The sequence below is a fragment of the Alosa alosa genome, chromosome 2 (genome assembly GCF_017589495.1).
Source record: "Alosa alosa isolate M-15738 ecotype Scorff River chromosome 2, AALO_Geno_1.1, whole genome shotgun sequence".
In the NCBI taxonomy this organism is placed as follows: domain Eukaryota; kingdom Metazoa; phylum Chordata; class Actinopteri; order Clupeiformes; family Clupeidae; genus Alosa; species Alosa alosa.
In genome coordinates, this window is record NC_063190.1 from 310,515 (window position 1) to 324,507 (window position 13,993).

The window sequence follows — 13,993 nt, forward strand, 5'->3', positions numbered from 1 at the left end:
TAAATGACTCATTACAGGGCGAATGAAGACTCTCTCGCCCGCCTGTATACTGCCTGTAAGAAGAATTTCCCACTTGCAAGTTCAGTGTATCGTACCCGCCGACCGAAGCAGGATCAGTTTACATCCTGCATCCACAGCACAGAGGCAGGCTAACAAAACGCTAGCGATTGTTGCAAACGTGTGTATAATGGCAGAGCCGGCGAAGAAGCAGCGAAAACCCTTGACAGAAGATGCAAAGAAAAGGAAAAGAGCTTCAGAACGAGTGAGGGGGAGTTTCATAGAGAAAAAGCATCAGGCTTGCCTGGTGTCCCTTTAATACGTGCTGATCTGAGCCAAGAAAAGAAAGACATGTGCTGCTATTTACTTGGCTATTTGTGCTGCCAAGGATTCTATACACCAGTTGATTGTGCATAATGTCAACATTACTGCAACCATTACCAGAATAAACCTGCTGGCCATTACAGTCAGCAGCTGAGGAGAAACGCCAGCCTTCAATGGCGCCTGCAGGTGTGCATAACAGTGTGCGTGCTATCAGGCAGCTACGAGTAGAGAGAGCATTTGCCCTGTGTGTGTATATTCACTCCAAGTTGGCCTACCATAACTTCCCAACTCATCAGATAGATAGATAGAGATAGAATGATACTTTATTGATCCCCAAGGGGAAATTCAAGGTCTCAGTATAAGTATAAGCATAAGTATATATACTCTTTTGATCCCATGAGGGAAATTTGGTCTCTGCATTTATCCCAATCCGTGAAGAAGCAGCATACAGACATCACACACAACATGCACTTACAGCAGAAAAGTAATATACATATAAATTTAAAAAACTCCACTGTACAATAGAGAGTAGAAGATAAACATGATAAATACCAAACACTAAATATACTATATAAACTAAATCAAATATCCACATAGTGTGCTTAAGGATGATCAAGCATGACAGGGCAGGGCAGCCTGTAATTCAGTGTGCATTGTAAGGTGCTCTAAGGGAGTGAGTGTCATGGTGATGGTGCAAATACAGTGGGCATTACTTCAAATTGGCTGGCTTTCGGCATGATTCGCACATCCAGCTTGACTCAACTTCACTGACCCCAACTAGATTGGCACGTAACTTGGCCGTTGTAATTGATGACCGACTTAACTTAACTTCTGCATGTAGCTTCTATTGCAAAATCATGTCGGTTTATGCTTTAGAACATTAGGAAGATTAGATCTTATCTGACACAAGATTCTACACAACTTCTTCAGACCATGGTCATCGCTAAGCTGGACTATTGCAATTCACTATTAGCTGGTTTACCCGCTTGTGTAATAAGATCATTACAGCTGATTCAGAATGCTGGAGCACGCCTGGTCTTCAATCAGCCAAAGAGAACACATGTAACTCCTCTCCTAGTTACTCTCCATTGGCTCCCTATAATAGCCAGAATTAAATTTAAATCTCTCACTTTGGCCTATAGGACACTGACTGGATCTGCTCCTAGTTATTTTAATTCAATAATCAAGCCTTACATCCCCAACCGCCCACTGCGGTCTTCTGATGAGCGTCTGTTATGTCAACCAGTCAGAAAAAATATGTCTAATTCAAGACTCTATATTCCTCAGTGGTTCCATGTTGGTGGAATGAGTTGCCCAGTGCTCTCCATTCCTGTGGTAGTTTTGGGTCGTTTAAACTACCACAGGTCTAAAGACATTCCTACCAGGGGTCTAAAGACATTCCTGTTCAACATGTACTTATTTGTTTAAGCGCTTATGTGTTATGGTTTGTATAATATTGTTTTATTTTCATTAGGCTGTTGATTAATTTGACATTATTGTTTATTATTGATATTCTCCTTAATGTAGTCTTACCATGTCATTGTTTTTATATTATTAATTGAATAGACATTATTGTTTAATTATTGCTTTTCCCCTAATTTTCATTGCTTATTTTATTAGGCTATTGATTGAATTGATATTGTTGTTTATTATTACTATTCTCCTTATTATATTTGACCAACATTCTAATCTGTTCCCTGTTCAATTTTTAAATATTATGTTGTTTTGTATTTGTGTGTCGCTTTGGACAAAAGCGTCTGCCAAATCCATAACCATAACATCGCCTAGATATCTGTAAATATTAGAATTAGAGAATATACAGCTCATGGTTCAAAGAGTTTGTCAATGTAGCCTTAATGATTTATTTTACAAAATGCTAAGCATGCATGTATTTAAGTTTCTTTAAACTGAGCTGTGCTTAAATTAGTCAATGCATTATTTCATAACAGACCAAATAGAAAATAAATGTTATAAATATATATATATATATATATATATATATATATATATATTATATATATATGATATATAGCCTATCTGTACATATTAAAATCAGATTATGTAGGCTACACAGTATAGTTACTGTAGATCAAGTTTGACAGCTCCGGAACCAATGCCAATGATAGTCTTAAAAGAGCCACACCACTTTTATGACACTATGGCATATTAATGCTGTTCTGTTGACTAATCATGATATCACATTTTATACCGTATCTATAGTGGCTGCTGAAAGAGTTGAGTGGCTTTTTTTTCGGGGACCGAAAAGCAGTGACAGTTCATTAGAGTAAATGCTTTGTTTGTGCAGTTATCTTGAGTCTGTGCGTTTGTGTGTGGTGCGCTTGGCACACTGTGATAAATGTGATAACACTGTGCCATTTTGGGTAAGCCTAGGAGTTGCGTGACCAACTTTTAAAAATTTCTCGGGGGAGAAACCCCTGAATCCCCTCTTACATAGGACATTTCATGTCTGGGCTTAAGTCTGGAATATGTTGAGCTTCTAGAAAAGTGCCTACCTAGTCCTACCGCAAAAGCTCAATTTAATTGTAAATGGTTAGTGCGTGGTGTACCATTTTTTTATGAGATAGATAGCTTAACATAGCCTAATGTGAAGTCCCAGTCAGTCATTCTTAAGTTTAAGGCCTTAAGAAGCCCACAGTAAGCTACAATGCATGACTATGGTCCAGCTTATTATTTTAACCATGTGTGGGTCTCTTAAAAAATGCATCAAGTATAATTAATAAATGTGGTTTTCTGTGCAATATATGCATACTTTGCTTATATTGTTGTTTCAACCAGCCTGTTGTCCATAGCCTGTCAAGAGAGTGGGGCCACGATTTTAAGGCTATTTCGCATAAGCTACTCAATGGTGCACGCATTATAGCGACCCCCACTCACCGGGGCTAGGTGGAAAGTGTTAAAAGCCGATTGGCGTAGCCTACAGTAAACAGTCACTTGAGATCAGATCTGCATTCTAGAATGTTAAGACGCATCAAGACGCATTGCCTGTTACGCACATTGTTACGCACATTGTTACGCACACCTGTTGCGCATTGCCATTCGTACTGCTGAGTAAAGACCATAACTATCACGGTGACAGGTGTTAATTGCGTTAATTACACGTTAATCACAATGTAGCCTAATCAGTTCTGATAAAACAAAACAACAATTTGTGAACACTACTGAAAAATACGAAATACCAAACATTTCTACTCTAGCAATAACTCAATAACTTAAATTATAATAATTTAATAATTGAGCTGCCTTGGCGGAGGTCTGTGCTCTCTGAGCGAGTGCTGTTCTATTATGTGCATGGGGACGTTCGCAAATATCGAAAGTAATTTCACCCTTGGGTCCTTTGCACCATGACCCCGAGCCAAACACCCTCCCAGAACCTGTTTTCCCTTGTTTGAACCCTGGTCGAGTAGCGCTGTCAGAAACTAATGACTTTCTGCAGGCGTAATGGAACCAACTTAGAATCTCGTAAATGACCCCACTAATAATGCCCTGAATGGTACAAAACTTCTACAGTAGTACAACTATGTTCTTTACTCATAAAACGAGGCATTGAAAAGTTTGTAAGTACACCAGGAGTTTATTTAAATAACACTTGCCTGATGGATGCTACTATCTACCGCTGTGTCGAGGTTACTTCCGTGATTTGGGAAAAGCCCATAAAAGTCCTGGCAGGAAGCGATTACATCAAAGTTTTTTTGTATATCCAGTTTTTAATATTTTTTTCCGAAGTGTTAACTTAGTGTTAACTAATATTTGTTGCAAACTGGTACTACAAACAAAATATTAGTGCATTCCTGGATCTACATCCTTATGCATGCGTCCTGCCAGGACTTTTACGGGCTTTTCCCAAATCACGGAAGTAACGTCGACGCAGCGGTAGATAGTAGCAGATAGTACCATCCATCAGGCAAGTGTTATTTAAATAAACTCCTGGTGTACTTACAAACTTTTCAATGCCTCGTTTTATGAGTAAAGAAAATAGTCTGATATTGAAATGATGCACTCCAGTTCGGCTCCCACGACAGAGCCAGCTTTCCTTACCAGCCAATCTAGTCGCCCAGCATCCTTCTTCTTTGTGCTTCATCCCCAGCATACCACAGCATAGAAGAGGACACTGGCAACAACAGACTGGTAAAACATCCTGAGGAGCTTACTGCAGATATTGAAGGACCGCAGCCTGCTCTGCCCTTTCTTGTAGAGTGCTTCAGTATTGGCTGACCAGTCCAGTTTATTGTCCAGGTGTAAGTCCAGATACTTGTAGGTGTTTACCACCTCCACATTGACCCCTCAATAGAGACTGGTAGCAGAGCGGGTTTTGACCTGCGGAAAACCACCACCATCTCCTTGGTCTTTGAAGTGTTGGAGTTGAAGGTGGTTGAGTTTGCACCAATGCAAAAAGTCCACCACCAGGCTCCTGTACTCCTCCTCTTGCTCGTCCCTGATACACCCCACAATTGCAGTATCATTAGAGAACTTCTGCATGTGGCATGACTCAGAAGTCAGATGTGTACAGGGTGAACAGGACTGGCGAGAGCAAAGTGCTGCTGATCAAAGTGTCAGAGAGACAGTTCTTACTACACTGCAATCACTACACTGTAGCCCATATTCTTTAAAATAAACAAATGTATTTGTTCAGTTGTATGCAGCAGAATTTCGCACTGAAACACACAGTTGGTTTGCACACATGCAGCACTTACTTGTTGCTGGGTTAGCTAATTCACTAACCCAAGACTCCAAGGCCATTATGGATATAAAACTATTTTGCAAACAGCAAAAACAGAAAAGGAGGAGGCAGGAAAGCTTTAGAGGAGGTAATTTCACATAGGCTAAATTGTCAAAACAATGTTTAAACATTTAAGTCATACAACGGTAAACTAAAACTAAAGGTAAATTGAGCCTTTTTAGCACTGCATAAAGTTGACCAAATTAATAGATGCTGTTACTACTGTAAATCCTCAAATTGTGGCCGGGGTCTTTTATTTACTTAGGCTGCGCAAATCACAGGCAATTATTTGGGGCAGGCTTGTATTTGAGGCAGACCTTTATTTCTTATTAGGCTTCTGTTGTAGAATTGTATTAATAAAGTGAAAGGCCACTCTTAAAGTGGGCCAACACTGTTCAACACTTCCTGTAACTAGCATACCGGTAGAGTATCAAAAGCAGAGCATTTTCAGTTTGGTTTGGGATTTACTTTTGGACTGTTTGATTATATTGCTAAATGTTGGGACTGATGGGTAATGAAATCTGGGGGGTATTTGATGGTTCACTATTAAGTTTCATGTAGTTGAAAGTGTCGGGATTTCCACCCCCTGTTTATTATAAGCCAGACAGCCGCTTTCATTCATTCAATGAACGTGCGCTGTGCTGTAATGGAAACCTTACACTGCACAAAATGAATTCTAACCAAGTGTTATTAATCTTATATTAAGATGAAAAAATCTATTTGGTATTGTTTTTAGTATGAAAAGACTTACCTAGCGCCCTCTCAAAAGAAAATTTTGACTTAATTTAAGAAGATTTTGACTTATTTTAAGGACTCTTATCAAGACAAATTTACTCAACGCACTGGCAGACAAATTTGCTTGTTTTCAGGATGACATGTCTTAAAATAAGTCAAACTTTTTTAAAATTAAGTCAAATGTTTTCACAAGAAAGTGCTAGGTAAGTCTCTTTATACTGAAAACAATACCAACTAGATTTTTTTATCTTCATATAAGATTAATAACACTTGGTTAGATTTTGTTAGATAAGCAGTTTTTGCAGTGTATTGTGCAGTCAAGTAGCCTAAATTGAGTTATGATTTCATTTTTATTAAATTTGTTCGCTGGAATGCCTCACGGCAACAATTGCGGTTAAATGTAGTACTGTTTCAGCCTCTGGCAAGCTCAGAGGGGGACAGCAAGCAACTGGTAGCTTGAGAGCGACGTGTTGGAGACCCATGGTATAGGACAACAACTTTTCATTGACAACAGTGTTAAATCAACCAACAATATAAAATATTTGGAAAAGCTATTTCGCAATTAGATATTTTCTCCAAATCGTGCAGCCATAGTAATAAGGATGTCTGGTAGCAAAGGATTGCTGCAATAATATTTAAAAAATTTTCTTGGTATGGTAGGGGATTGTATTACCTTAAGGGCATAGATTCCTACCTGTCGGTCATAGTGGTAGGCTGGTCATCTGTGAACTCCTCGGGGGCAGGCACAAACATGCTGACCGAGCTGGGAGCTGACAAAAGGCTAGTCTTGGTCTGACCTGGAAAACCTACCCAGAAAAGAGAGATTGTGGTCACCCATCGTGACAGAAATTGATTTGAAATTCTATTTTATTATGAAATTGTATTTTATGACTATTTAGAGACAATCACCAAAACTCAGTCAGCAAAAGTCAGCAAAAATACCCAAAACTACATTGGATATTCTGTTTAGTTTCCCAACTTTGATAGAAGATATTTAACCACAAACAAGGACTGACCAGTCTCCCAGTTGCTGATGTTATGTGGGGCACTGGATTGATGCTCTAGTTGTTTCTTCATCAGCTGACTCATCGTCAGAGCACCTAGTGAGCCACGTTTCACTTGTCTGTACTGAGCTGCAAAGACAGGTCAGCACACACAGACAAACACCACAAATTTAGTATTCAGTATAGTAGCTCTGTACCCGAGGGACAAATGACATGTCGGCAGCAATCACATTATACAAGTAATAACATGAATACATCAGTTTTGTTTATCGTCAAATAGTAGGTAAGGATACTATAAAATCTTAAACATAGACATTACATGAGGTTAAAGCCATTTAACATCTTTAAATGTTATATAGTAAAAATGTTGAGGAAAAATCACACTTTTTGCATGTTGGGACAGTTCGATGAACTTCGGGCTGGAGCAGAAAAAATTGAATTAAGGAACATAACAGACATGTAGTCCTTACTTGACACAGAAGAGCGATTGCTTGTTTCAGGGTTTGCTGTGTCCAGGGTAGGGGCTGAAGCTGATCCCAGGGGCCTATCCAGTGTGGAAAGGACTTTAGGATCTGGAAGACATTTGGATATGTCTTAGTACACGTGATATACAGAGCATTGTGAGTTTGAGAACAGAATCTCACAGCGTTAATAGGAGTGCATTTGCAGTGTTGCAAGTGGTAAGGTCGGACATCGGACATGGTCAGGCTTACGTTAATTGGTGAAAGCCTGAAAGGTTTGGTTAAAGCTGACAAAAAGCTTTGTTGAGCCATACCTTTAAATTGAATGCATCAGAGGAGATTACAGTAGCCTTCAAAATGCCAATATTTCTGTGGGTCTGGACAGTTTTACAAGGAATAACATGTTTGGTTGTAGCTTGTTGGATCTGTTTTAAATGATATTCCATCCTTTTGATAACCTGTGTTGCATCAGCATGTTGAACATCAGCAACATCTTGACATCATATACTCTAAATTTAATATGAATCAGATGAACCGTCAAGGAAAAGTGCGTCCCAATTGATCAAGCGTCATCAGTGTAATAACCATTCTTTCAGTCGGCAGATAGTGGTGTTATGCCAAATATGCATTGTGGCCATGTGAATATCATCATTACCATAATTCTCAATAATCTCTGAAGTTTGAGCCCTGCCAAGCAATGCATGAACAATTTATGACACATTTCCTGTTTATCTGGTGGGCTTTTTAAATTTGCCATTTTAGCATCTCAAAAAAAGCTTCACAATTTAAAATCAGCAACATCTTGACATCATACAGTGGGCATCGCTTTCAAATGGCCACTTCAGTCGCGCATTACGAGGCGTGAAGCTGCGTGAAGCTTTAGTACCACTTTCAGCCACTGTACATCACTCTGTCAGTAGCCTGACTGCCGTCCCTTCTGAAAAAGCAGGAGGCTACCTTTAAACATAATTGTTACCGAGAGGAATCCCAGCCTACAAATTCAATAACAAAATAAATCATGCATAATTAAACATTACCTCGATTAAGGTTAATTGGGTATGCGAAATCTGCTTTTGATAGCCTACCGGTGCCGCTTCACAAAACGAAAAAATATCTTAATTTGCTGTCTACGTTAGGCCTATTGTCAGTGTTGGGGGTAACACAACTACGGAAATCAAAACAATGTCTTGTGTGATAATTGAGACAGTGGAGAAATATCTGTTCAGAATTAATCTGTAGCTTCTGCAAAACAATGTTGTTGGCGATTTAATACCATCTAGCGATGTTTTTAACAGGCTAGACAACTATGACCCACGTTAATTTGCCCCACTTCTTGACTGCAATGTAGTCAATTGACTGCTTGACATGTCATTTTTATTTTTCTGTACAATAAACAAATACATCTGCTTTATGCCGCAGAATTACATTCATATTTGGCTGACTTCTGCAGATGCGCCACTTCCCTCCCCATATTCCAAGATTAAGATAGTAACCTATACAAAAAGTACTTCATACTATCATAAAAAATCATTAAAACGAATAGCTATTTGCAATTTGACAAAACACTAGTCCTCATTTTGCGAATGCGAGGACGACATGAGCCTGTTGCATTTAGTTAGATGTCCGAGTCACGCATAATGTTTGAAAACCACTGACTCGTAATCACAATAATGTGCTTCGTGAATTACTTTTTGTGAAAAAAATTTGGAGTCCTAAAGTTAGGAGTGACACGCCCATTATTTTTAGGAGTTGCTCCTAAATTTGCCAGTTAGGAGCTACTAGCCTTAAAATTCTTTGTGAATACGGCCCCTGAATAAAAAGGCCTAGCCTAAATGAATCAAGAGTAAGGCAAAACAAATAGCCTAGTAGCCTAATGAAACATACGGATTGATGTAGTATCTTTGTAACATTATTAAATTATTCTGTTACTATGCCTACGTTTGCAATAGAGAACATTGTAATTTGATTCACAATAATGTTACATTTAATGTACTTGTTGACAATGACTAGCCTAGTTTTGGTTGTTGTTGGTGGCGTTATTGCATGTTAGTTATGCCTACAATGCAAAATTGCTTCCTCACGATTGGAAGCTCCTGTAGCCGCATAGGATTTCAAAACACGGCAAAATGCCGCAGGTTTGTAAATAGGTCTGTGAGTTAGGAGTCCTCTCGACTTCTTTTAAGCTGTCACAGAGGTGGGAAGGTGTGATTTGTTGGGGGCAGGGCCGGATTAACTGGGCACAAATATCTGATGGCCCCCCTGCCCCCCAGCCAACGTGAATCGGGTGGTCAGTTAATAGGTCTATATCGTAAGGATTTTTCTTGCCATCTAAGGCACGAGCGCATCTGTGAGGCCAAGCCTCACCAAGTAGCTTGTTTGTTTACAACAAACATTCCATTTAATTAAACTGCTTTATAGGCTATGCCGAAATAGTTTTCAACATTTTGAATATTAGTGTCGGGCGAATTAGGAAATGTTCTCAAAGTAGCCTTATGGCTGAAAGCTGCTTGGGATCCCCCGTCAAGCAATATAACCTACAAATGCGCTTCCTGCACTCATTGTTTCAAAAGGAGTAATTTCGGCTTTGTCAGAACTGAAGAGCTGTGGACGGCACGGCATGGCATGGCATATTCTAAGGGAAAACATTAAAACGGCAAGACAGCGGGGGGAAGTTAAAATACGTGATAAACACAAGTTGGCATGCATTGTTTCGGTCCCTATGCACAGGGATTATGTGTCATATTATTAATCACATATGATTATTTGTGAAATTGTGCAAACAGGTGCAACACATTTCAAAAGGAAGGACTGGTAGCATGCAAGCTCACAGGAAAGATTGATTTAAGAACGTTATCACAGTGTGTGGATGTGGCGCAAAGCAGCGCAGGCGGAAGACAGGGACAATTGGCAGGGGAGGGTCATGTCTTTTTTAACAATTCTGTCGGACGGTCAATGAACAATTTCTAGCAGGCAAGGGAGGGTCATGCAACTTTTGATTGAAGCACTCAAAATTCCTCCGGCGGCCCCTTCAATAATAATGAACAGTCCCTAGATTGCTGCTGGGCTTGGTTCATGTCTGTTAACAACTCATTGCCGTCAAACGCGTATAGCCTATCTCGCGGTTGCATCCATTACAAACAAGCATGCAATGTGAACGTCTGGGATTGGGGAGAGCACTAAATGCTCTACTGAATAAGCACGAAGTCAAACCTTTAAATGAAAAACACTCTTAATCAAAAAAATAAACCGATGGCGCTGCTGAGCAAGCATGGAGTAAGACGTGTGTTTGTGTAGCTCTGCAGGAAACAACGGCTAAACTATTATTTTCAGAGGTATCCTCTTTAAATAGCAATTCAACCAAATACTTTTTTGTTCTGTGTAACTGTTAGACGTGCAGGATGTCCGTCAGACCTGGCAAAACAAGACAAACAACCATATCTGTCCGTCAAAGCCTTCTCCAACGAGTCAGACCGCATGCGATATGAAGGCGACGGCAGAAGAAGGTGCCTTTCGACTAGTTGGTGCAATGAAAAAGGAGGTCAGATCTGTACTCGAAAGCGAACTGGGATTTTTTAAATCGGAAGTTCTGGCTCTCAAATCAGGTTAGGAGGAATTCAAAAACACCACGAGCTCAGATATAGCCGAGCTACGCAGCACGCTAGCTGGCGCAGAGCACAGCTTGTCCACATGTAGTGACGATGTAACTACACTGCAACGCGATGTGAAGCGCTTGACAGAGTTAGCTGATACCCTTCAAAATAAATGTGACTATTTAGAAGGGAGGTCACGGAGAAATAATATCAGGATCGTTGGAATAGCTGAATCTCCTGGCAGTTGCTCCACATCAGCGATTTCAGCTTTGCTCAAAGATGCATTCAATCTGGAAAAAGCGCCTCTGGTCGACAGATCGCACTGATCACTACAGCCAGCTCTACGAGAAGGGGGACCAGTCAGGACGGTCATAGCGCGCCTTCACTATTACAAAGACTGCAACGATATTCTGCGTCTAGCAAGAACCAAACAGAAGATCCAAGTTGCCGACATGACCATCTCTGTCTACCCGGATTTTACTGCGCGAGTGGCCAAATAGTCCGTGAGCCAGGGCCTCAAAATATGGAAACCGTTACCGAAAAAGTGGCAAAGGCTACCATACCTTTTCTGAAAGCCTGGAATCTCAGCTTTTCAATGATGTATGATGGCCATCTGACAAGAGTAGCTGTTTTGAGTTATCACACATAATGTAAACTAAGGTTGAGAAAATAATGCGTATAAATCAAGCAGAACACTGAATTTCATTTTGTTATGGTTTGGTATCAATTTAAAGGGAAGAATCTGAGCTTTCATTTAAATCCTTTTGTGAACATTTTGGATAAGAACAGCCAACCCTGAAGCTCTTCAAACTTTTAAATCACACACATTTTCCTGCCATTTCCGCCTAAGTCATCTTTTGTCTTTTAATCCTGTGGCACCAGGGAGCATCAGAGAAACAAAATCCAAACACTGAAATACTGGCAAACACTGAAATACTGGCATGTATCATTTACCCATATTATCTGATTTGGAGGGGGTGATTTTTAGTTTTATATCAGACATGGTGTAAGGCCTGACTCGCTGCAGCATTCTGGACAGCAACAGACACGCCCACTCCAGTCTTGCACGGCCTCCCCAGAGTTTTGACACCTGTGACTGATATCCAATTAGTAGACTTGCCCTATAAAAGGACTTTGTATCTGTTGCCTCGATGTGAGGTATAGTTTGTATTAACTCTACTAAGCAGTGTTTGCAGTATTTCATTGAGAGTTACCTGTTTAGCCTTTTTCCAGTTTAGACCTTGCCCGTTTGTTTTGACCAAGCTTTTTGGATTACGTTTTGGATTGTTCGCCCTGTCTTTGGATTTCCCTGTGTACTGACCTTGGCTTGCTGTCGGCTACTCTTTGGATTGTGGACTTGTACCTTCGCTAAGTAAACAGAACCAAACTGCACTTGAGTCTGAGACTTTATTAATCATCACACATGGCGTTTGAGAAAATTATGCGTATAAATTAAGCAGTGACACTGACATAGCTGAAAATCTAAAAACGAGCAAATGAGACATGGATTCTTATGTTTTAAGGTGTGGTAAACCCAATTATGACATTGCCATTACTGTAAAAGGTCAAGGTCATGTTTTAGCACAGATTGCATCATTCAAGGCCAGGGACAATATTTACAGGCTGGAAGAGACACTGACAGGCCGTGGAACATCCCATAGGGTCAATGGTATAGCAATGCAGTCTCAGATGTTCGGTCCTGAACTGCCTAGACCAGCTTGTGCCCAAGAGTAAACAGAGAACTGTCTCTGTATCTTTGCCAGCTCTGCCAGTGTATGCTGTGGGAACTAGGTGTGGTCCTCCAACTAGATCCTATGTTGAGGTCAAGACAGATATCTGTGCTGATGCTTTGAAGAAGAACTTCTTATGGTTGCTATGCAGACTGCACTCTGCCACAAATCAAAGCGTTCCTAGCTGGACAGGTTACAACATCTTAGCATCAAACTCTGTGGATGTTATTCCCAGTGTTGTCAGCTATCGGCCAACCATCAATGCCCCAGCCACCCAGATGGCAACTGTTCATGAGATTCTCCTTCAAAGTAAAAAATAAATCATGACTTCCTTACACATAAGCAACATGTCAGTTGCCTTTGATCAGGCTCCCTACTGTAAAGTTACAGAAATTCTGTGGGCACATAGAGACAGGTTTCCCAACATTGTGCCAAGACTTGGAGTCTTTCACACCGTCTGTATGTTGTTGGGTGTGATTGGGAAGCGCTTCCAGGCTGCAGGCCTAAGGGACATATGCATTGAATCTGGAGCTGTGGCTGAGGGATCTGTCAGTGGTGTTTTGGATAGCCATAAGTACAAAATCATGTATGAAGCCCTCCTGAGGCTAGTCTGGAATTAGTTTTCCCAGTGGCTCACAGAGAACCATCCTGATGCCCACGATCTCCTAGATATCCTGCCCCTAGACTTGAGTGTATATATATACACAGCTCTGGATGTCATATATTGACATGGTGGAGGTTGTACTAAACCTTGTGAGGATATCACGTGAAGGAAACTGGGCATTGCACATGGCTAGCATTCGATCAATCATCCCCTGGACCTTTGCCTATGATAAGCCGTGGGGCCTACTGGTTAGCGCTTCAGACTTGTAACTGGAGGGTTGCCAGTTCGAACCCCAACCAGTAGGCACGGCTTAAGTGCCCTTGAGCAAGGCACCAAACCCCTCACTGCTCCCTGAGTGCCGCTGTTGTTGCAGGCAGCTCACTGCGCCAGGATTAGTGTGTGCTTCACATCACTGTGTGTTCACTGTGTGCTGAGTGTGTTTCACTAATTCACAGATTGGGATAAATGCAGAGACCAAATTTCCCTCACGGGATCAAAAGAGTATATGTACTTATACTTATACTTAATCTGAATTATGCAAGGTCACTCACTGTTTACTACTCAGAGATGAGCCATATTGAACATGAGAAACCAGATCTGTACATGTTTCTCTGTGAAGGTGGCTTTTCGGCCCAGCTGAGTGCAACAAACACATTTGGCAGGGTTCCGATTGACCAGACCCTAGAGGAAACTGTCAATCGGGACACTCAGACAGCTGGAGGCACAAAAGGGTTCAGCTTGAACCCAGCAGCTGTCTCAAGATATTACCTTACTGCTGAGTACAAAAGCACTTACCTGTCTATATTGAGC

The 13,993-nt window shown here is 40.8% G+C and overlaps 1 protein-coding gene across 8 annotated transcripts in view; it reads right to left on the bottom strand.

Annotated features, from left to right (window-relative positions):
- LOC125284068 (protein unc-79 homolog) overlaps window positions 1-13,993 on the bottom strand; it is a 257,979-nt gene that overhangs the window by 64,231 nt on the left and 179,755 nt on the right. For all 8 annotated transcript variants that reach the window (XM_048227819.1, XM_048227828.1, XM_048227800.1 and 5 more), the window contains 3 exons: window positions 7,269-7,370; window positions 6,811-6,927; window positions 6,489-6,600 (listed from right to left, as the gene is read on the bottom strand). In XM_048227819.1, coding sequence (XP_048083776.1) covers window positions 6,489-6,600; window positions 6,811-6,927; window positions 7,269-7,370 — 331 coding nt within the window. The remainder of the gene's footprint in view (window positions 1-6,488; window positions 6,601-6,810; window positions 6,928-7,268; window positions 7,371-13,993) is intronic.